Source organism: Pristiophorus japonicus, chromosome 1, assembly GCF_044704955.1.
Source record: "Pristiophorus japonicus isolate sPriJap1 chromosome 1, sPriJap1.hap1, whole genome shotgun sequence".
NCBI lineage: Eukaryota > Metazoa > Chordata > Chondrichthyes > Pristiophoridae > Pristiophorus > Pristiophorus japonicus.
The window spans coordinates 190905468-190930604 of NC_091977.1; the positions used below are offsets into that span (position 1 = coordinate 190905468).

Below are 25137 nucleotides of genomic sequence, written 5' to 3' on the forward strand. Positions count from 1 at the left end.
CAAATTTGCGGATGACACCAAATTGGGTGGCAGTGTGAGCTGCGAGGAGGATGCTATGAGGCTGCAGAGTGACTTGAATAGGTTAGGTGAGTGGGCAAATGCATGGCAGATGAAGTATAATGTGGATAAATGTGAGGTTGTCCACTTTGGTTGTAAAAATAGAGAGGCAGACTATTATCTGAATGGTGACAGATCAGGAAACGGGGAGGTGCAACGAGATCTGGGTGTCATGGTACATCAGTCATTGAAGGTTGGTATGCAGGTACAGCAGGCGGTTAAGAAGGCAAATGGCATGTTGGCCTTCATAGCGAGGGGATTTGAGTACAGGGGCAGGGAGGTATTACTACAGTTGTACAGGGCCTTGGTGAGGCCACACCTGGAGTATTGTGTACAGTTTTGGTCTCCTAACTTGAGGAAGGGCATTCTTGCTATTGAGGGAGTGCAGCGAAGGTTCACCAGACTGATTCCCGGGATGGCGGGACTGACCTATCAAGAAAGACTGGATCAACTGGGCTTGTATTCACTGGAGTTCAGAAGAATGCGAGGGGATCTCATAGAAACGTTTGAAATTCTGATGGGTTTAGACAGATTAAATGCAGGAACATTGTTCCCAATGTTGGGGAAGTCCAGAACCAGGGGTCACAGTCTAAGGATAAGGGGTAAGCCATTTAGGACCGAGATGAAGAGAAACTTCTTCACCCAGAGAGTGGTGAACCTGTGGAATTCTCTACCACAGGAAGTTGTTGAGGCCAATTCACTAAATATATTCAAAAAGGAGTTAGATGTAGTCCTTACTACTAGGGGGATCAAGGGGTATGGCGAGAAAGCAGGAATGGGGTACTGAGGTTGCATGTTCAGCCATGAACTCATTGAATGGCGGTGCAGGCTCGAAGGGCTGAATGCCTAATCCTGCACCTATTTTCTATGTTTCTATGTTTCTATGACCCTGGAAGTGCAGTGCAATTTGTTCCAACTATATGTACAAAATGTGTTGAATTTAAAAATGTTAAATAAAATTTTGCCATAGATTTCTGTTGGACATTTGTAATGAATTTGATTCTTTGTTGCATTGGGGACTAGCTTCAGTCTCGTATGGAGCATAAACACTGGCACAGACCAGTTGGGCGGAATGGTCTGTTTTTGTGCTGTAAATTCTATATAAAAAATGTTAAGCCTTTTTTCTGGCCCTTCCCAATTGCCATCACTCCAGTCCAGAGCAGGTAAGACTTCAGTAATATCTGATGTGAGACGCAATGTGAAAGTATAAAAAGGCAGAAATAATGTGACTAAATGGCACAGTGGGTTAAACACTGACCACTTACCTCTGGACCCTGGGCTCAGATTCGGCCCAGACTGAGGAGGCAGAGGTTACCTGCACGTGTTAGCTGTCAGGATCCGACATGAAATGAGTTTCAATGAAGTTCTAATGGCCACAGGATGGAAAAATGTCACACTGGTACAGTCACTGCGGATATTTTGTTGCGGTAGAGTAGATGGCGCTTTACTCTGCATGTAACCATGCAAAACTTTACCTGGGAATGTTTGATGCTGGCACTGGTGCCTGAAATGGAAAGGAATATAATGGACAGAAATTTTGACAAAAAAAAATGGAAAAGCAAGTGCAGGGTTGTTAGTTCAAAGCAATTTTAGAAGATTTACTCCCCCAGGGTAATGGCAGGGAGTCGGTATAATTCCAGGATTGTTTTATTTATAAAAAATGAAAAATAATTTTTCTTCCAAAACTGAAAGACCGTACATTGGTTTTCACACTATATATTCTCCGTATGGCATTTACAGGAGAGTACATTGACAGCATAGTTGTGCATACTTTCACAATAATTTAACAATTTAACGTATTCCAGGTCTGGATTGGACATGGAAATGGAGCAGCATAGCCAGATAGGGTTGCCCACCTTTTCTAGAGTTGTTTTTGGGTTGGGTCACAGTTGATGTACTTTGAGTTGCATCAACTATTCCTTCCTGTACAGGGATACATCGTGAGAGGGGACCTGTTGTTAAAATTTCCAGGAAAGGAATCTAGAGAAGTTGATACTTCTCCAGTTCTAGGTATATTTTAAATCACCTCTACAAATGAATATTCAAACAAAGAAAACTGCCAGTAATTTGACGTGACAGCATAAAAAATATACAGCAGAGATGATATTAAGTATGCTATAAATAGTGACTTGTTCAGAAAATAATAGCCTCTTCAGCTGAATGTTCGGGCCAATAGTTTCACGGCATCATTTGAAGTGACTGAGAAACCATAATGCTGTTGTGCTTCAGGTTTTAACAAAAATTCTATGCATTAGTAATTCCATTCATTATTATATTACCTTTTTAATCTTTTTAATGTCTGGGTCTTCATCCTCTGGATTTCCTTGATAAGGGCGCATCCGTTCTCTGGTCTTGTTTACAGCAACAATCTTAGCAACAAAAGAATAATGATTATAATAACAGTGGATGTGTCTCTTAGATAAATTCCCAGGCTGCGCAGCTATATTTGACCAGACCTGGTACTTACTGGGTCATTTATTACAACTGTAGCTCTTCCGGAATAGAACAGTACAGCAGTATTTTGTATGCAACATTATTGCTCCTTTGCTCCCAAATTTACAGGATATTTTCTGCTCTTTTTACCATTAAAATGTTCACTAAAGGTCCATGCAATTGAGCTGTTACAGGGATTAAACAGCATTTTGCACATTATTAAATCTGCTTTGAATGAAGGGTCTGCTATCGATCAATTTCAATGAATCACTTCAATGAGAGATTAAGCATTACAATTTATATTTAGCTGCATTTGATTAAAAATAACACCTCGCACCTTTATTAAATCTGCTCCTTGTGAAATGTTACATGCTAGTCTGTTATTGATCAATTTCAATGAATGTTTCCAGTAATTGAAGGGTTCAGGCCGAAGAGCCATAGATACAAGATTAAATGTATTGGCCCTGAATTTACGATTCCGACGTGCCTCCAAGCTGAGAAATATTTCCGAACATACTTCCTGGCTCTACAGATATAGAGTGTTTGGGTCCTGGGCCTCCAGGCATATGCCTGCGTAAAGGTCCATGGATCCCAGGGACACAGGCGGTTCGGAAGCGTCCACAGGATCACATGTGCCAGGTCCTCCAATGAGAATGGAGGATTCCATTGCAGTCATTTCCGAACGGAATCCCCTAATGACATGCAATGGAATTCCTAAATAATTAAAGAATTTAGACAACTCTAATAAAAATAAATGTTTTCATTTTCAAATTTAATTGAAAGTTCCTTCAATACAGCAAATACCATAAAAATTAAATTTTTTGAAAAATAATTTTAAACATTTTGATCCGGGCCAAAATTTGCATAAAGTAATTTTAAGTAATTGTGCATCATTTTTTATTTCTAAATTTTAAATTTAAGGTTTCTATTAATCTTTGTGCTGGTGAAAGCAAGCTGCTTTTACCAGCTGGGTAGTAGTTGGGCAAATAGCCTAACTCTATGCCAGCGAAAGTGATTTGTCAGTCAGTTTGGTAGATCTGTCAAGATCGCAAGTTCCAGATTTTTGCGCATGCGCAGCGCATCTGGAAACCTGGAACTTGCGGGGCCTTTCAGAAGGCTCACAGCGATGTACACTGAGCTTACGCCATCATCAAAAGCGCAAATTCTGCACCAATATGTTTACAATAGAAGGCAGGAGAAGCTTTGTGAGACGAGAGCTAGGAGGTGATAGAACTCACTTCCAGGGTTAGTAGTTGAAGCAGAAACTATGTCAACATTCAAGGTTTGATTGCACAGGTGGATAAGGGAAAAGTGAGTGAAAGGATATTGGAACAGGGTTGTTAAATGGAATTGCTCATGTGGGAGTAAATGACATCCCACACTTATTGCACCAAATGGCTTGTTTCCGTGTTGTCATTTCTACGTATTTCTATGTATAACCGCTACAATTAATACAATTGATTGAGTGGACCATTTTACACCTTATTAAACTTGCTATTTCAGCAGAATGTCTGACTACTTCTGAACAACGCCGCTAATTATGATGTATAGCACTACGACTAGTACAGATGCCACTCGTACTATTTTGAAAACATGCTGTACATACAGCGCCTTCTCAGATCAACACTTTCATCTAATCAGTGCTATTTCCCTTGGCCTCCCAGAGTAGTGTGTAATGATTGGAGGTTTACGATCCGTAGCATAAAACTTAAATTGTAAAATTGATGTTGCACTTTTCTTGTGAACTGAACTCTGCACTGGATTGCTGGTGTATGACGTCACTGGATTCCAGTTTGCTGTCAGGTGACTAAACAAAATATTAATCCTGATGATTCACTGTTTTCATTAGCACTAAAGTTCACCCGGAGTCAATACTCCAATGGCTGCCACTTTTATATTGCAAGACATTTTATTGGAACTATCCTTTCTGGTGATCCAATCATCAACAATATTGTGCTTGTGATATTTGTCCCCTAAGCTGATAACTCCATCCATTGAGCAGCTCAACACAATAAATACAGCAACATTTAGAGTCGATACATGAAGGTGAACTACTTAATAGAGGAAACATTATTTCAAATGAATTTTAAAAGTTTCTACTAATCAAATTCTGAACCAAACTATTGAGCATATTGGGAAATATTTTCCTCTGGCCGTTAATGTTGGTGGAAAAGTCTGTGTGAGTATACAACTAGTTTCCCCATTTCTGACTGTTATTTTTGCTCATATTAGTAAAATATACCAATTATGTTAATTTGTGAACAGCAGAAATTTACATTTACATTATTTTCTGATGAAGGGTACCACCCGACACATGAACCAAGTCTCTCAGAAACAAAAACAGGAAATGCTGAAAGTACACAGCAAGTCAGTCAGCTGAAGTGCTCTTGCAGAGAATCGCCATGGGCTCGACGGGCCAAATGGCCTCCTTCTGTGCTGTGACCATTCCATGATTCTATGATCCTTTGTAGAATAGCATTTGTAGTTTACTTCTCGTTATCTCTCTTTCAGATACTGACTGACCAACTGTGCACGTCCAGTATTATGTGTTTTTATTTCTCATTAATTATTTTGGTTTTGGGGTGGCTTTTCCCTTAAAAATATGTCAGAAGCCACAAGACATCCCTCTGTGTATGATCATCTTCTCACTCTTACATTTTCTTACATATCTTCATTATCACAACATAAGACACGTGATTGCTGTCTGTACTCTCTGGCAGTCTTGATTGACTTCCATGGTAGCAAGACTGGGATTGAACCTTCAGATTGAGCTTCACAAATGTCTGAACTTTGGTCCTCCAACTCAAATGGAAAGCCAAGTGAATCAAGCTTTTAGCATCGACATTAGCAGAGTATTTAGTTTAACAACCCATCCTTGTCACTGTTCAAATTGTTATAATTTCGCAGATCTCTGAACACTGCATGCAGTAAAACAACTGGATATGGTGTGCAATAGATCTGAGCAAGCACGATGCAGGAAAAAAACACCAGTACATGAAAAAGAAAAAAAAAACGGCGTTTCTGATTATTAGGATGACACACCTCAGCTTTCAATCTCTCGACTTCAGTGTCTTGATCCTCAAGTTGTTGTCGGAGTTGATGAGCTGCAATTTTCTCTGTTTCCACTATCTGAACCAGATGAATATACTTCTGCATCAATACCTCTCGCTCAATTACAATATCACAGTAACTAGGAGAAAATAACAGCAATTAATGCAAAGCAGTGTCATGAAAATGAATGCAATGTCTCTTGCACCTTAAAAAAATAAACACCAGTTTCACAAACCAGTCTGTGATACAAAGTAATGGACTGTGATTTTGGAACAATGAACCTCAAATACCCAGAAGTCTAAGGCATGTAATATGCCTTAGTTTCATTGTATGTTTCCCATGTATAAATACTTACACCTAAGAATTGGAACTTGTGAAATCTGAACGTTGAAATAAAATTTGAAATAAAAGCAGAAATGCTGGAAATATACATCAGATCAGCCATATTCTTAATGATAGGTTTTGTGTTCTAAAGAGGTGTTACACCCAAAACATTAACCTTTCTTTCTCTTTGAGGCACTGAGTGATTGTAAGTTTCGGCTCCAGATCTGGTAGGTGATGTGGTATCATGTAAGATAGTAGACATTTGCAGTTGTTTTTATTTATTTTTCACATCCTGATACGGTAATCTGAAATAACCCTGCTTGGTCCCAGATTACACAAATCAACATTTACTCTGAACCTGATGATAAATCATCAGAACAATGTAGCACACACAATCCATAAATCTCACTCCAGTTAGCATTTGCACACTGCACCGTTAATTTTGTATAACATTTTAGAAAATACTGTAAATCTTCCCTTCGTCCCTGTGTTGATGTTGGAAGCATGCTGGAAAGCTTGTGTAGACAGTGATTTGATAGTTTGTGACAGTTACTTGATTTATTTAAATGTCATTTGAAAGAACAACCTGCAAATGGAACACGGTTTTTGTTAACATCAGAAAATCTTATTGCTTAGCTTTCTTCTAACAGTTTTTTTTTGTAACAAAACAGAGGCAATCCTAAAATCCATTGGGGGCAAAATTCAATGCATTTATGCCTCCCCTTAGGCCCCCCCCATGGGGCACTAATGGGATGTAAATGCATTACCCACCGGGTGTGGCGCTGACAACGACTCCCGCCATATTGGGCGGGAGTTTAGTGGCGACGCTATGGCTTTGCTCCCCGATCTCCTGCGCCCGGAGATAGCAACATCATCACCGTGTGCATCGCTTTGTTAGCGCCCCGGTCCCAAAATTGAATTTTGCCCCCTGCAGCAGCGCCGGGCGAAAACACTGGTATCTGCAGTAGGCGTTGATCAGGCAGTCGGCCACTACCGGGTGGTAATTAAAGGTGAGGTGGCCGAGGTAAGTAAAAAAGAAACTTGCCTTGGTTTTCGCAGTGCTGCTCCATTTTCTTCGCGGAGTCCTGGCCACAATCGCACGGCACCCCAGCTCCAGGTAGGTCCTTTTTAATTTGCAGAGCCTGAAACATGGGCCCTTCCCTTTAAGGGAGGGTAGGGCCCATTGGACATGGCAGTACTGTATGGCCCAGTGTACAGCACTGCATGGCCCAGTGTGCAGCACTGCATGGCCCAGTGTGCAGCACTGCTGAGGCGTCCTCCCCGTTAGCATTCCAAGAAGGAAGTGGAGTGCTTGATTTAGCACACCACTTCCTTCCATGAGTGCTAATCCAAATTTTTTGAGAGGGGAGAAACCTTAGCGCCTGGCACTACGTTTCCCGAAATGGGACGGCAATTAATTTTTCCTCCCCATTCTTTTTTTTTTATACAGAAATTGAATTAAACTATCAACCCCTTCCCTACCCTGCACAGACACACATACAGATATTACTGATATGATTACTTCTATCTAATTTTAGTTTATAAACAAATAGAAATCTTATTACCGTTTCTTTTGCTGGATGTATAATATAGTAAAACAAGGACTTGTAATTATTTTGTACTTTAGTATATAATCAGGATGTTCCAATGTGCTTTATAATCTATTAATTACTTTTTGAATGGTAGTCACTATTGTTAGGCAAATGCATCAACTATTTTGCACGCAGCAAGGTTCCACAAACAACAAATGAACGAATGACCAGATAATCTATTTTTGGTGGTGTTGGTTGAGGGAGGAATGTTGTCCAGGGCACCAGGTTAACTCCCCGATTTTCCTCAAAAGTATCGTGGAATTTTTACACCCATCCGAACATCTCATCCAAAAGATGACACAAATACTGTATCACCACCTCTGTACTACATTGAACTGTTAGTCTCGACGTGGGGCCAAAAGTCCAATCAGCCCAGTCCATCAATGGATGTACGGCGGAGTGGACTGTAAGTTTTCCTGAGTACAGAGGCGCAGACCCAATCCCAAATTGTGAGGACAGGATAATTGTTCTTGCTCAGGGTGGGTACATTGTGCTAGTTTAGTAGTACCCACCTTGACAGACACCCAGAATGCTGGAACAGTGCCAAGCCGCTCTGACAGCAGAGTGGAAGCCTGGGAAGGGCCCAGCGGAACTGTAAGCCCCTGAAAATGCATGGGCCAGCGATCTTGACAAAGTTATCAGGGTTGGAGGAAGTTTTTTTTAAACTTTGCATGCCCCCGGCAGGTGACTATGCCTGTCCCAGGAGGCTGGACAGTGACTTTATTATCATTTTATCCTGAGCCCTGGTCATTTGGCAGAAGCATTGGATGTAATTTGTCTATGTAATTGTCTGGGCAGAGTAGATAGAGAGAAACTGTTCCCATTGGCGTAAGGGTCGAGAACCAGAGGACACAGATGTAAGGCGAGTGGCAGAAGAACCAAAGGCGACATGAGGAAAAACTATTTTACGCAGCAAGTGGTTAGAATCTGGAGTACACTGCCTGAAAGGGTGGTGGAGGCAGACTCAATCGTGGCTTTCAAAAGGGAATCGGATAGGTATCTGAAGGAAATAAATTTGCAGGGCTACGGGGAAAGGACGGGGGAGTGGGACTAGCTGAAGTGCTCTTGCAGAGAACCGGCACAGGCTCGACGGCCCAAATGGCCTCATTCTGTGCTGTAACCATTCTATGATTCTATAAATAGACTCTTTGAGGCTCTCATGCAGCAAGGGGCAACATCAAAATAAACTTAGAGATTCGCTATATCTGGCTGCTGGGGAGACCTGGGGTTAGATTCACCTCTATGATCTCGCCTGAAAGTGAGTGGGAATGTGGTGGAGACTGAAGGAAAACATGGGCAGAAGACCTACCACTGCCTCACTGCCTGTATTTCTCTCATCTCGCACCCACAAGGAGTGTTACTAGCCCCTCCTACCCTACACTTTGCATGTGTTTACTCTGTTTATAGCATAAAGAATAATTACTGTTGACTTCCTCTTCTTTGACGTAACCAAATCCAAAAACCACACTGGCATATTGTGTGAACAGCTGCCGCCTGTATTCTCCTTTCTCTGATACCAAAGTATAACCGTATTTGGCATCCTAGATTTCCACCATCTGATCAGCACTTTTCACGCCATTCATTTTCCTGTTGTGATCAACCTCGTTTTCTTATGCGCATTATTCATCAATACTTCACTGCCAACCTTTCCTGCCGACTCAATGATTCGGGATTTGAGTTTTACCGATACAAAACAGTATAACGTTCAACTGTCAACAGTATTTGCATTTAACCAATTGTTTTGTCATTTAACTTTTTAATATTCTCCTCTGTACTTGCACTTGGCGTTAAAACAATACATCCCTCTGAAATATGCACAAGAGGCATCAATGTGGACAAGATATGCAAATAGTTCCGTTGGTCAGGATGTAAAGGGAAGGCGACTAAGCTGAATGCATCTGGCTACTGATTCATCCTTAACATTAAGAAAAAGATAATGTTGCCTCAAAGACAATGTTCAAAGTACTCAAAATGTTACCATCTGTATGTTGATATTCTTTCACTGAATATTCCTTTCATTGATTAGGATATCGCACTGCATAAAAGCATCTGATGAAACATCATAGTACATTCATATTAATTGGTGGGCAAAGAAGAACTACTCCATTAAAATGTTCAGCCATGAACTCATTGAATGGCGGTGCAGGCTAGAAGGGCTGAATGGCCTGCTCCTGCACCTATTTTCTATGTTTCTATGTAATAGCACAATGACTCCTTTTTAATGGAGTAGTTCTTCTTTGCCCACCAATTAATATGAATGTACTATGATGTTTCATCAGATGCTTTTATGCAGTGCGATATCCTAATCAATGAAAGGAATATTCAGTGAAAGAATATCAACATACAGATGGTAACATTTTGAGTACTTTGAACATTGTCTTTGAGGCAACATTATCTTTTTCTTAATGTTAAGGATGAATCAGTAGCCAGATGCATTCAGCTTAGTCGCCTTCCCTTTACATCCTGACCAACGGAACTATTTGCATATCTTGTCCACATTGATGCCTCTTGTGCATATTTCAGAGGGATGTATTGTTTTAACGCCAAGTGCAAGTACAGAGGAGAATATTAAAAAGTTAAATGACAAAACAATTGGTTAAATGCAAATACTGTTGACAGTTGAACGTTATACGTGATCGGGGCCCAGGGGAGGCGTGAGTTCGGGGCCCAGGGGCCCAGGGGCAGCACGGGCCAGCCCACACTGCGATATGTGTGTGCACTAGGTCCGTGCAGCAGAGCTGGTCTCCAGTCGTCTTGGGTAATCCTTGCCACTGGACCAAGACCTAGCTCTGTCAAGCCCGTGTGGTGGCTGGTGTGCAATGGCCACCGCACGTTAAAAAAATTCACACACAGGCATCTTCCACCCTTGAGGATGTAGATCGGGTCCTTCATTGAAACACCTGTGAACTCATTCTCATTTGGCGTGGAAGCAAGTCATCCTCGTTTCGAGGGACCGCCTATGATGATGATACATGTTGATCAGAGTTTAGATGAGAAATAAATAGTATGTGTAACTTAGGATCCAATGCAATGCTGTTTTGAGGATGGGAGGGATAACTTGGAGTGAAATAGAGCACCATGAAGAATTCCAATGCACAATTAGCGAAATGGTACTATATAGATCGACACCAAATAAACAGCATGAATTATATGATTTTTTTAAATGGTAGTGAAAGGATGCAAAATTCACAAGAACACCCCTCCCCTCCCCCGCAGTGTTTGGGCTCATTTGAAAGGAAATTTAATTTGGGACTATCTACCGGAAAGTTTGGAACCCTAAAGTGCTTATGAAAGAAACTACGAACTTTAATCGAATTTTGGATTTTAAAAGACAAATCCAAGGCTGTGGGCGGGCCTAAAGAACTAACAGAGACAACTTGACTATTGGAATCATCTGGGTGTTGGGACTAAGTTAACTTGTCTGGAGAAATGGGTATTCAAGAATCCTTCTCCACAAGAGACATTAACATTACAACAAATAACCCCGAGATAGCTAACCATCAACCTGAATCTGGAAAACCATTTCTGCATATACATCACAAAGAGGCCAAATCCAGCCTGTATACAGAAAACTAAGCACAAAAGGACATTGCGATTACCAAGCTAATATTTCCATCAGGAAACAGTTTGTGAACATCAACCCACCCAAGGCATATTTACTTTTAACGAGCCCGCCAAAATATTACAAAGAGTCAAGCCCGCCAAATTTAAACAAAGAATTCCGAACTGATTTGGCGCCAAGAGTAGAACCACTCAAACCGTATAACTGGCCCCCTGTTTTCAACACACTTTGCCATTCTACACCAGGTGCTATACTGCGAGTATGCCATCAAGACAAGGAGAGAAACCAAATTGTAAACTAACTTCTCCAGCCTCGAAGTCCTGAAGGAAGGAAGAACATCACCATCACGGCAGCAACCGACCACAGCCAACGTGGTATCAACGAAAAACCACCGCGATCGACCAAACTCGAAACAAAACTCCAACGGGAAAAAACCGAAAATCGAAAAGTTTCCACTCTACAACCTAAGGCCTGACTACCAACAGGTGAAAACATTACCTAAAGAGACTTTGAACCTATTTCTAACGAAGAAAACCGGGCACCTACCCCATAGATCCAAAAAGCACCTTACCGCATCAGCAGACTCAACCCAACTGAAGATTGTGCAGCTAGAAGTCTTGTCCGATGTTCGGGGTACGGCAAGCAGAACCTATAGATTTCAACGAACCCCGAAATCGCGAACTACCACTAACTGACCATAAAGGATTGGTAAGCATAGTCCCTGCCTGCCCTGTTGTCTAACCTAGCTAGAATTAGGTATTGGGAGGTGGGAGGTGTAATTTTACTGTAACCCCCTTTGAATGTGTAGTGTAGGATTCTTTATTAGAGTGATTATAAGTTTGATATTGTATTTTCTTGTTTGTAATAAAGTCAAAGTTCTTTTGCACCAAACCAGTTGCCCTTTGCACTTTATCACATCTCCCAAATCAATCCAGAGTCGAGAACCCAAGGGAGTGGAAGCGATTCGAACCGCTCAAGTTGGTCAGAGGTGAACCTGACCCCCGGGACCACCCCCTTACAGTAGAGATGAAAAAAACAGCAAATTCTGTCAATTTTAAATTAAAAAATGCAGAGCAGTTTGGGCTAAAGAAAGGGCTAGTATTTCAAGTGTGATCTTTAATATCATCACCTGCTTAAAAACCTGTTACATCTCTAACTTTTAACAGTTCTGACGAAGGGTCATCAACCTGAAACGTTAACTCTTTTCTCTCTCCACAGGTGCTGCCTGACCTGCTGAGTATTTTTGCATTTTCTGTTTTTAATTATCATCAATCTGCTGTGTATTTCCTGCATTTTCTGTTTTTATTTTTGAATCTTATTTTATATTTGACTGTGGGCTCTGCTGTGTTGATGGGTTTCATTTCAATGTTATCTGTAACTTCAATGCACAAAGGATTTGTGAACCACGCAAAACAATCAGCGGGAGAGTGGAATGATCCAGCTCCTGGTTGCATTCCACTGACTCCTGTTTGAAAGTGTCAGTTCGGGGGTGTCTGAAGAGGACCTGGCAGGATATTGGCAAAAATATTCATCTCTAAATGTTTTCCCCTTTCCCTTCTAGTAGGGAACGGTTCCATAGGTTATTTTCCCTCGATACTATTCTTCATGTGTGACCAAGACAATGAGTATTGGTAGTATTTGCCCAAGGAGACATCACATTTGAGCTCCTGAGTCTAATTTTGTCCTTAGTTCACACACACACACCTACTCTCAATGGAACCCTGAAATATACGTTCTTGGGCCTCTGCTATTTCGTCCCCCAATTGTAACCAGTATTGTCCCCCTAGGGTTCTGTGTTGGAAATATTCTTGTTCTCCATTTATGCAGCATAAGGGGACATTCAACCTCATCAAAGAAATTTCCTGGTGTGATGAAGTAGTACAATCTATCTCTGAATAACTGACACCCCACTATGCTTCAGACCTTGTTTGAGTATTGAAGTACTGAACACCATGGGCCTCTCCCAGTCATGTTGTTCACTTGGTGAATACAGGTGTTCCAAGCAGCCAGTGGTGCTCAGGTGTTAATGCCAGAAAATATCCATCATTATCTTCAGCTAATTTAAGTACACATTTAACAGTTAGTGTCACCTCTGTTGTGTATCTGTAAAGCATGCACTCCCATATTCCGCCACCAGGGAGCGCATCCCCTGAAGTCCCAAGGGATCCCAACATTCGTATATAAGCTGGCCCTTAAGGCCTGTTCCTCACTCTGGAGTGTCTTATTAAAGACAGAGGTCACTGTTACTTTAACCTCCCTGTGTGCAGTCTCATCTGTGTTAGGAACACAATAACTGGCGATGAGTATACGAATCCAACGCAAAGACGCAGCAAACTGTGGGCATCCTGGAGAAGTTCTCAGAGGGTGAGGACTGGGAAGCCTATGTCGAACGGCTAGACCAGTACTTTGTAGCCAACGAGCTGGACGGAGAAGGAAGCGCTGCAAAAAGGAGAGCGGTCCTCCTCACGGTCTGCGGGGCACGGACCTACAGCCTCATGAAGAATCTTCTGGCTCCAGTGAAACCCACAGATAAGTCATATGAGGAGCTGTGTTCGGGAGCATCTTAACCGGAGGGAGAGCATGCTGATGGTGAGGTATCGGTTCTACACGTGCCAGCAATCTGAAAGTCAGGAAGTGGCGAGCTACGTTGCCGAGCTAAGGCGACTTGCAGGACAATGTGAGTTTGATGGCTACCTGGAGCAGATGCTCACAGACTTTTTTGTACTGGGCATTGGCCACAAGACCATCCTACGAAAACCTTTGACTGTAGAGACACCGACCCTCAGTAAGGCCATTGCGATACCACAGGCGTTTATGTCCACCAGTGATAACACCAAACAAATCTCTCAGCACACAAGTGCTAGCAATGTTCATAAAATAACTGGAACTGTGTTTGTGAGCAGAAATGTACAGGGCAGAAACCACGAGTCTGCAACTGCCAGCAGGCCTCAGGTGGCCCAGATGACTCTGAATCCACAACAAAGGATGAATGCAAGGCAATTCACACCTTGTTGGCATTGTGGAGGCTTCCATTCAGCCTATTCATGCCGCTTCAAAGGGTATGTTTGCAAGAGCTGTGGAACAATGGGGCACCTCCAACGAGCTTGCAGATGAGCTGCAAACTCTGCTAAACCTGCTAACCACCACGTGGCAGAGGAAGATTGGTCCATAGTGGATCAAAGCAATTTTGAGTCTCAAAGAGAGGAGGCAGATGCTGAAGTACACAGGGTGCACACATTTTCAACGAAATGTCCACCTATAATGATAAATGCAAAATTGAATGGCTTACCCATAGCCATGGAACTGTACACTGGCGCTAGCCAATCCATCATGAGTAAAAAGATGTTTGAGAGACTATGGTGCAACAAGGCACTCAGACCAGCCCTGAGCCCCATCCACACGAAACTGAGAACATACACCAAAGAGCTCATCACTGTCCTGGGCAGCGCCATGGTCAAGGTCACCTATGAGGGCACAGTGCACGAATTGTCCCAGGCGCTGGCCCCACACTGCTTGGAAGGAGCTGGCTGGGCAAAATCCGCTGGAACTGGGATGACATCCGAGCGCTATCACATGTCGATAAGGCCTCATGTACCTAGGTTCTTAACAAATTTCCTTCCCTTTTTGAGCCAGGCATTGGAAACTTTTCCAGGGCGAAGGTGCGGATCCACTTGGTCCCAGAGGCACGACCCATTCACCACAAGACGCGAGCGGTACCTCACATGATGAAGGAGAGTGTGAAAATTGAGGTGGACAGGCTGCAACGCGAGGGCATCATCTCCCCAGTGGAATTCAGCGAGTTGGCCAGCCCAATTGTTCCAGTACTCAAAATTTATGGCACAGTCAGGATTTGCGGCAATTATAAAGTAGCTATTAATCGTTTCTTGCTACAGGACCAATACCCGCTACCTATTTGTGATGCTGGCAGGAGGCAAGATGTTCACCAAGCTCGACCTAACTTCGGCCTACATGACGCAGGAGCTGGAGGAGTCTTCGAGGGGCCTCACCTGCATCAACACGCACAAGGGACTGTTCATCTACAACAGATGCCCGTTTGGAATTCGGTCGGCTGCAGCGATCTTCCAGAGAAACATGGAGAGCCTACTCAAGTCGGTACCACGCACGGTGGTTTTTCAGGACGACATATTGGTCATGGGTCGGGACAGCGTTGAGCACCTACAAAACCCGGAGGAGATCCTCCAGCGACTGGATCGCATAGGGCTGCGGCTGAAGAGGTCAAAATGCATCTTCATGGCAACAGAAGTGGAGTTTTTGGGGAGGAAGATCACGGCGGATGGCATTCGGCCCACAGACGCCAAGACAGAGGCTACCAGGAACACATCCAGGCCACAGAACGTCACGGAGCTGCGGTCGTTCCTGGGATTCCTCAACTATTTTGGTAACTTTCTACCGGGGTTAAGCACCCTCTTAGAGCCCCTACATGTGTTATTGCGCAAAGGTGAGAACTGGTTATGCGGAAAAAGCAAGTAATTGCTTTTGAGAAAGCCAGAAACATTTTTTGCTCCAACAAGCTGCTAGTATTGTATAAACCGTGTAAAAGACTTGTGCTAGCATGTGATGCGTCGTCGTACGGAGTCGGGTGTGTATTACAACAAGCTAACATTGCAGGGAAGTTACAACCTGTCGCCTATGCCCCCAGGAGCTTGTCTAAGGCTGAGAGGGCCTACAGCATGATTGAGAAAGAGGCATTAGCGTGTGTGTTCGAGGTAAAGAAAATGCATCAATACCTGTTTGGCCTCAAATTTGAGCTGGAAACCGATCATAAGCCCCTCATATCCCTGTTCGCTGAAAACAAGGGGATAAATACTAATGCCTCAGCCCGCATACAAAGGTGGGCACTCGCGCTATCAGTGTATAGCTATACCATCCGCCACAGGCCAGGCACCGAGAACTGTGCGGATGCTCTCAGTCGGCTACCATTGCCCACCACGGGATTGGAAATGGCACAGCCTGCAAACTTGTTGATGGTGGCGCAGTCCACAGATTGTTGATGGTCATGGAAGCGTTTGAAAATGATAAATCACCTGTCACGGCCCCTCCAGATTAGGACTTGGACCAGCCAAGATCCTCTGCTGTCCCTAGTAAAAAACTGTGTACTGCATGGGAGCTGGGCCAGCATCCCCGTTGAAATGCAAGAGCTAATCAAGCTGTTCCAGCAGCAAAAGGGCAAACTGTCCATTTAGGCAGACTACCAGTTGTGGGGTAACTGCGTAGTGCTACCCAAAAAGGGCAGGGAGACGTTCATCTCGGATCTCCACAGCACACACCCGGGTATAGTAATGATGAAAGCGATAGCCAGATCCCACGTGTGGTGGCCTGGTATCGACACTGACTTGGAGTCCTGTGTACGGCAATGCAGCGTGTGTGCTCAGTTCAGCAACGCGCCCAGAGAGGCACCACTAAGTTTGTGGTCCTAGCCCTCCAGACCCATGGTCGAGGATCCATGTCGACTATGCGGGCCCGTTTCTCGGTAAAATGTTCCTGGTGGTGGTGGATGCTTTTTCAAAATGGATTGAATGTGAAATAATGTCGGGAAGCACCACCACTGCCACCATTGAAAGCCTGAGGGCCATGTTTGCCATCCACGGCCTGCCTGACATACTGGTCAGTGACAATGGGCCATGTTTCATCAGTGCCGAATTTAAAGAATTCATGACCCGCAGTGGAATCAAACACGTCACCTCGGCCCCATTTAAACCAATCTCCAATGGGCAGGCAGAGCGGGCAGTACAAACAATCAAACAGAACCTTAAACGAGTCACAGAAGGCTCACTCCAAACCTGCTTGTCCCGAGTATTGCTCAGCTACCGCATGAGACCCCACTCGCTCACAGGGGTGCCCCCGGCTGAGCTACTCATGAAAAGGACACTTAAAACCAGACTCTCGCTGGTCCACCCCAACCTGCATGATCAGGTAGAGAGCAGGCGGCAGCAACAAAATGTAAATGATGGTCGCGCTACTGTGTAACGGGAAATTGATCTGAATGACCCTGTGTATGTGCTAAACTATGGACATGGTCCCAAGTGGATCCCGGGCACGGTGATAGCTACAGAAGGGAATAGGTTGTTTGTAATCAAACTAGACCATGGACAAATTTGCAGAAAGCACCTGGACCAAACGAGGCTGCGGTTCAGACTGCCCTGAACAACCCACAGCAGACACCACCTTTTTCGAGCCCACAACACACACCCAAAGGATCAACGATACCACCCCGGACCAGGAAATTGAACCCATCACGCCCAACAGCCCAGCAAGGCCAGGCTCACCCAGCAGCCCTGCAGGGCCAACAACACGCCAGCCCAGCGAGGGCACAGCCAACACACCGGATCAGGCATTTGTACCGAGGCGGTCCACCAGGGAAAGAAAGGCTCCTGAACGCCTCACCTTGTAAATAGTTTTCACTTTGACTTTGGGGGTGGGGGAGTGATGTTGTGTGTCTGTAAAGCATGCACTCCCATATTCCGCCACCACGGAGCGCATCCCCTGAAGTCCCAAGGGATCCCCAGCGTCCCTTGGGAGCACTGTATGTAAGCCGGCCCCGAAGGCCTGTTCCTCACTCTGGAGTGTCTTATTAAAGACTGAGGTCACTGTTACTTTAACCTCCCTGTGTGCAGTCTCATCTGTGTTAGGAACATAATAACCTTCACCAGAAAATGGGCGAGATTGCAACAGAATGGATCTCTGCCCGACATCCTGCCTCTGGCCTCATCCAGTGCATTATTGCCACTGAAGTGATGCAAACAGTTAGCTCCCAGGCCTCACTTCCATAATGTAGATCGGACTCCCACCTGAACCCAGCAGGAATCACTGTCTGGCAGGAGGACAGGAGCAAAGATTCATGGGCAGCAGGGCGCCGCTGTCGGGCACCCAGCATAATAGTATAGAATTAACTTTACAGTAATAAAGTATTATTGATAACTAAGTAATTTTATTACTGTAATATTAGGATTTGTGTCAGCATCATCCTGTTTTGAAGATGCTGTGATCGGGTGCATTGTAAAATTCTATGAAAGGATGATCCAGATGGGCTGAAAAACCTTCCTCATTCATATTTATCATCATGATCTTTGTAAAAATGGCTGGACCAGGGAGCCCAGAATCCCTGGAGCTACCTCTTTAACCAATCCTTTGGTCACATTCTCGAATCCTCACTTGAAACTCCTGTCCCATGTACACATTTTCTTCCCATTTTGTGAAGAGCCTCGGGACATTTTGCTAAGTTGAAACTGTTATATAAATGTAAGTTGTGTTGTCATCATTCATGTTAATGATTATAACCACCAAAGATGCACCGAGCAAATCACAAAGTTCACAATAAAACAATTTCAAAAGCAAAGATGGAAAACATTTTTTTCAAATGTTTTAGACTGCTACACCAAGCGGGAGATGAAAAATTCAAAGCAGAATTTCAGACAGCCTGTAAATTGGTCTGCAATATTTTCCACAGTAGCTTGAAGCAAGAGTCTTGTTACAAACCAGTGTATGGCAATGTTGCAACATTTAAAAATAGCAAACTTAGCCAAGCTCTGCTCCCGTAAAAGAAAAGCTGCAGAATCCAAACGCTGATTGAAACCTGAGTTTTAAAATTTATGCAGAGGCAAAGTTGCTCCTCAGGGAACAAATCCATTCTGCAAACACTAACAGGCGTGCGAATATGAAATCATGTCAATTCACTGCAGTAACTATCTCTCCTATTCTCAATTGAAGTGGAATATCTGATAGTTTTGCAGTGACAGAACAGTACTGACCAAAGGCAAGTGACTAGAAATTGCCCCTTCGTCCCGATGGGGTGTGGTAACCTTCCGGGGCCGGGACTTCCTGCGCCCGGCCTAGAAGTCCCGCCCCCGATGTGGAATTGGGCCTTACGCCCGTCAAAGGAAGCGGAGCACTGTCTCCGGAGCTCCGTTTCCTTTGAGGGGCGCTCCTGGGGTGGTAGCGCATGCTGGGTCCAGCGCTATTTGGAGCAGGTCAGCGCTACGCGGATGCTCCATTGAAGGGGAGGGCCACTGCGCACTCTAAGCTCCTTTGGTGGCTGCCACTGGGCCAGCAGGGAAACGATCAACTGGGCCAGCAGCTCGGCACCCAATACGAAGTGCTGGGCTGCACGACGGCGGCCCAGTCGATGCGAGGGCTGCCATTGTCGGTCCGACCCAAGCATCGGCCGACAAATAAAGATGGCGGCCCGGCACACTAAAGGCCTCCCCTTTAAGGAGTGCCCCAGCGGTGGATGTCCGCCAGCCTTATGGCCCACGGGTGATGCTGCCGGGATACCCCCCCCCCTCTCAAACCTCCAGAGCAATTTGCCAGAAGGCGGTAGCACCCCCCTCCCCGGGCAAAAATGCCAATGCGCTCCATTAATGCCCCCCAGAGGCGCTAATGGGGCTATAATAAGGGGCAATTTTGCTCCCAAACAGTTTTATACATTTCAAGACAACCATGATATCTATGTATTGTTATAAATAAGACTTAAACATTCTCATCTGAAACAATGCTTTTATTCCACTCATGAGGAAGACTTTGTGAGTGACAAATTTGTCAATGGACAATTAGGGTCTTTCACACTCATTCCACATCTTTCCTTTATGGCCTCTCTATACAATAGCTCTACCATTCACTGATACCTTGACTGGTGGGGCAGTGCTGCACTGCTGGAGGAGCAGCAAACTAGCTCAAAATGTGGTTTTCTGGGCTTCTATCAAGTTTAAACACTGCCTGGGCTCAGGCAGCCACTTTTCTCACCATGGACAGGTTGAGCACTGAATTCACTATACAGGGCACCAAGACAGTTTCCTGGCCCATATGGACATTTCCAGGTCATCAGGGAAAGTCTATAGCATGTAATAAAAACTACAATTCTGGATTTCAACAACTGTTTATGGGCAGCTACCTCCACTTATACTGTGGAATTTACTGTGAAATATAGCTGTAGGAGATAACTTCCTGATAACAGTCTTAAATTTACCTTTTATTTGATTGAATCTGTGTCCTCGTGTAATAATTTTGCTCATTTACCTTTTCCCTACCCTATTTTGTTACTTGTCAACGAGAGCTACACCAACCGAGGGAGAGAGAGGGAGGGAATTACACACCGATCCTGTAAGCCTTCTGGGAATCAGCAGACCAGGGTTTGGAGCTATGCTCACTGAACCTGTGGAGGGACAATCACTTGAACAGAACAGTTTTTTTGTATTTATGGTCCTTGTTTTGAGTCTTGTTCCAGTTGGCAAATTATATATTGCATGGCTTGCATCCAAGGGTCTTAAAAGAAGTAAGAGCAGGGATAGTGGACGTATTGGTTGTAATTTACCAAAACTCCCTGGATTCTGGGGAGTTCCCAGCAGATTGGAAAACTGCAAATGTAATGCCCCTATTTTAAAAAGGAGGCAGACAAAAAGCAGGAATCTATAGACCAGTTAGCCTAACATCTGTGGTTGGGAAAATGTTGGAGTCCATTATTAAAGAAGCAGTAGCAGGACATTTGGAAAAGCAAAATTTGGTCAGGCAGAGTCAGCATGGATTTATGAAGGGGAAGTCATGTTTGACAAATTTGCTAGAATTCTTTGAGGATGTAACGAATAGGGTGGATAAAGGGGAACCAGTGGATGTGGTGTATTTGGACTTCAAGAAGGCATTTGACAAGGTGCCACATAAAAGGTTACTGCACAAGATAAAAGTTCACGGGTTTGGAGGTAATATATTAGCGTGGATAGAGGATTGGCTAACTAACAGAAAACAGAGAGTAGGGATAAATGGTTCATTCTCGGGTTGGCAATCAGTAACCAAACCAGTGGGGTGCCGCAGGGATCAGTGCTGGGACCCCAACTATTTACAATCTATATTAACGAGTTGGAGGAAGGGACCGAGTGTAACGTAGCCAAATTTACCGACGATACAAAGATGGGAGGAAAAGCAATGTGTGAGAAGGACACAAAAAATCTGCAAAAGGACAGAGACAAGCTCAGTGAGTGGGCAAAAATTTGGCAGATGGAGTATAATGTTGGAAAGTGTGAGGTCATGCACTTTGGCAGAAAAAAATCAAAGAGCAAGTTATTATTTAAATGTAGAAAGATTGCAAAGTGCTGCAGTACAGCGGGACCTGGGGGTCCTGGTGCATGAAACACAAAAAGTTAGTATGCAGGTACAGCAAGTGATCAGGAAGGCCAATGGAATCTTAGCCTTTATTGCAAAGAGGCTGGAGTATAAAAGCAGGGAAGTCTTGCTGCAGTTGTACAGGGTATTGGTGAGGCCACACCTGGAATACTGCGTGCAGTTTTGGTTTCCATATTTATGAAAGGATATACTTGCTTTGGAGGCAGTTCAGAGAAGGTTCACTAGGTTGATTCCAGAGATGAGGGGGTTGACATATGAGGAAAGGTTGAGTAGGTTAGGCCTGTACTCATTGGAATTCAGAAGAATGAGAGGTGATCTTATCGAAACATATAAGATTATGAGGGGGCTTGACAAGGTGGATGCAGAGAGGATGTTTCCACTGATAGGGGAGATTAGAACTAGAGGGCATGATCTTAGAATAAGGGGCCGCCCATTTAAAACTGAAATGAGGAGAAATTTCTTCTCTCAGAGGTTTGTGGATCTGTGGAATTCGCTGCCTCAGAGAGCTGTGGAAGCTGGGACATTGAATAAATTTAAGACAGAGATAGACAGTTTCTTAAACGATAAGGGAATAAGGGGTTATGGAGAGCGGGCAGGGAAGTGGACCTGAGTCCATGATCAGATCAACCATGATCGTATTAAATGGCGGAGCAGGCTCGAGGGGCCGTATGGCCTACTCCTGTTCCTATTTCTTATGTTCTTATATTGTAACATTTTATTGTAACATTCGGGTACCGAACGTACTGGGTGAAGCAATTTTTTGATCTATTCAAAACTTTTGTTTTTTCTCTGGTTTTGTGCCTTTCCCAGGTGACTGTGGCCAGGGATTCTGTAGGAAGTGTAAACAGGCCTATGTAACTTGAACTTTTCCTCTAAACATTCGCATGCCCACTTTGGCTGCCGTTCCAGACCCGAGCCATTCAATACTTTGCCACTTCCCCCGCCTTTCCTTTTCTCTCTCTCCCTCCCTGACCGTTCTCCCCTGTCATCTTGCCTCCTTTCATCTCTCCTCTCTGGGATGCTCTGCCCTCCCAAATCCCTATACCAATCCTTCATTACTCTTCGACCTTCCTACTCCCCTGCCCTATCCTAGATAAGCCTACAGCTTCCCTTTGTGCCTCTCTTGGCATCCTACGAAGGGCCCATCGAGGCATTTGTTGCTGCCTGCTTACAAGCAGCAACCTAAACTGTCCACTTTTGGGATCACTAGCCACTAGATAGCGTCATTGTTGGAGGTCATTACGCTGCACGCATGTGTATGTAGCCCAAGTATAAAAGGCCAATCATTTTGTATATTAGTCACTTTGGGCCTTAATAGAGCAGAGCCAAGGTCATACCTCTTGGAGTTAAACAGCACTCAGTTTAACAGTTATTGCATACACAACATTTGGCGGTGAGGTAACAAGAACCTTTGCATGCAAAAATGAGAACAATTGGATTGTTGGAGCGATTTGTGGAAGGAGGAGATTGGGCAGTCTTTGTGAGCCATTTGAGCCAGTTCTTTGTGGCCAACAAAATGGAAGAGGTCGGCAACGCAGATCGGTGCCGGGAGGTGTTCCTCACGGTTTGAGGTCCAAAAATTTATGGTCTGATAAACATAGAAACATAGAAAATAGGTGCAGGAGTAGGCCATTCGGCCCTTCGAGCCTGCACCACCATTCAATATGATCATGGCTGATCATGCAACTTCAGTACCCCATTCCTGCTTTCTCTCCGTACCCCTTCATCCCTTTAGCCGTAAGGGCCACATCTAACTCCCTTTTGAATATATGGCCTCAACAACTTTCTGTGGTAGAGAATTCCACAGGTTCACAATTCTCTGAGTGAAGAAGTTTCTCCTCAACTTGGTCCTAAATGGCTTACCCCTTATCCTTAGACTGTGACCCCTGGTTCGGGACTTCCCCAACATTGGGAACATTCTTCCTGCATCTAACCTGTCCAATCCCCTCAGAATTTTACATGTTTCTATGAGATCCCCTCTCATTCTTCTAAATTCCAGTGAATATAAGCCTAGTTGATCCAGTCTTTCTTCATATGTCAGTCCAGCTGTGAGTCCAACAGAGAAGATGCATGAAGAATTGTGTACACTGGTACAGGACCACCTTAAGCCAGACGAAGGCATCATCATCTCGAGATACAGATTTTACACGCACGTTCACTCAGAGGGCCAGAATGCAGTGGAATTCGTTGCCGACCTGAGACGTCTAGCAGGACCGTGCAGTTCGGGGCTGTGTTAGCAGACATGCTGTGGGACTTCTTTGTAATCGGCATCAATCACGAGGTGATCCTGTGTAAACTACTGGCAGTGGAGGCGTTGGACTTGAACAGGGCCATCATGATCGCTCAGTCATGCATGACGATGAATAGAAGTCTAAAGCAGATATCAGTGAAAAATCGAAACTCGGCAAGTACTGTAAATATGATTGATTCGGCGTTCAGCAGAACAGCACATGATAGAGCCTACCCGACGGCATACTCGAAATCTGTGGCTGCCCAAAGTCCGCCACCGGGAATGCATCCAATTTCTCCGTGTTGGTGTTGTGGGGGGATATCACCGGCACCAGCAGTGCCGATTTAAGCAATATAGTTGCAAAGGCTGTCTGAGAGTGGGGCATCTCCAGCGCAAGTGTCCGCAGATGAGCAAGCGTGCTGCGACACACCATGTGGAGGATGATGGTCAGACGAGCGTGGATCCGGATACGCAATCTGAGATACCAGAGGAAGAATTGTATGGACTGTACTCATTCCTAACTAAGAGCAAACCGATAATGATCAACGTGAAATTTAATGGGGTGCCGGTATCGATGGAACTGGATATGGGGGCGAGTCAATCGATAATGAGCTAGAGGGCATTTGACAAGCTGTGGGATACTAAGGCTGTGAGGCCCAGGCTGAGTCCAGTCAATGCCAAATTGTGTACGTACACCAAAGAACTCATAACGGTGATTGGCAGTGCCACAATTAAAGTGTCGTATGACAGTGCGGTTCACGAGTTACCATTATGGATTGTCCCAGGCAATGGCCCAACGCAGTTCGGCAGGAACTGGCTTGAAAAAAAATCAGATGCGATTGGAACGACATCAAGGCGTTGTTGTCGGAGAAAGATACATGTGCCCAAGTAGTGAGCAAGTTCCCCTCGCTGTTCGAACCAGGCATCGGCAACTTCACGGGAGCCAAGGTGCAGATCCACGTGGACTCGGATGCTAGACCCATCCATCATAAAGCTCGGGCAGTTCTGTATATGATGAGGGAGAAGGTTGAAATCGAACTGGACAGACTCCAGCATGAAGGGATCATATCACCGGTTGAATTTAATGAATGGGCCAGCCCCGTTGTTCCTGTGCTGAAAAATGATGGCACAGTCAGAATCTGTGGTGACTACAAGGCTACGATCAACAGGGTTTCGAAACAGGATCAGTACCCATTGCCGAAGGCTGATGACTCGTTTGCAACGCTAGCCGGGGGGATGTAGTTCACAAAACTGGACTTGACGTCGGCCTACATGACACAGGAGCTGGTTGAGATGTCGAAGAGACTTACGTGCATTAACACGCATAAAGGACGGTTTATTTATCACAGGTGCCCTTTTGGAATTCGCTCGGCTGCAGCAATATTTCAAAGGAACATGGAGAGTCTACTGAAGTCCGTTCCCAGAACCGTCGTGTTCCAAAATGACATCCTGATCACAGGTTGTGACTCCAAGGAACATCTGAACAACCTGGGTTGTTCTGCATCGTCTGGACAAAGTGGGACTCAGACTGAAATGCTCGAAGTGCGTCTTCATGGCACCAGAGGTCGAATTCCTGGGGAGGAAAATTGCTGCTGACAGTATCAGGTACAAGGACGCGAAAACCAAGGCTATCAAGAATGCACCCAAGCCTCAGAATGTGACAGAGCTGCATTCGTTTCTGGGTCTACTCAACTACTTCGGTAACTTCCTTCCTAAATTGAGCACCTTATTAGAACCACTGCACATGCTGCTAAGAA

The 25137-nt window shown here is 44.5% G+C and overlaps 1 protein-coding gene across 1 annotated transcript in view; it reads right to left on the bottom strand.

Moving 5' to 3' along the window:
- Window positions 1–25137, bottom strand: part of rasgrf2b (Ras protein-specific guanine nucleotide-releasing factor 2b) — a 404619-nt gene that overhangs the window by 276983 nt on the left and 102499 nt on the right. Inside the window, exons 3-4 of the mRNA XM_070867471.1 lie at window positions 5533–5680; window positions 2337–2426 (exon numbers count right to left, since the gene is read on the bottom strand). Of these exons, the coding sequence (XP_070723572.1) occupies window positions 2337–2426; window positions 5533–5680 (238 nt within the window). The remainder of the gene's footprint in view (window positions 1–2336; window positions 2427–5532; window positions 5681–25137) is intronic.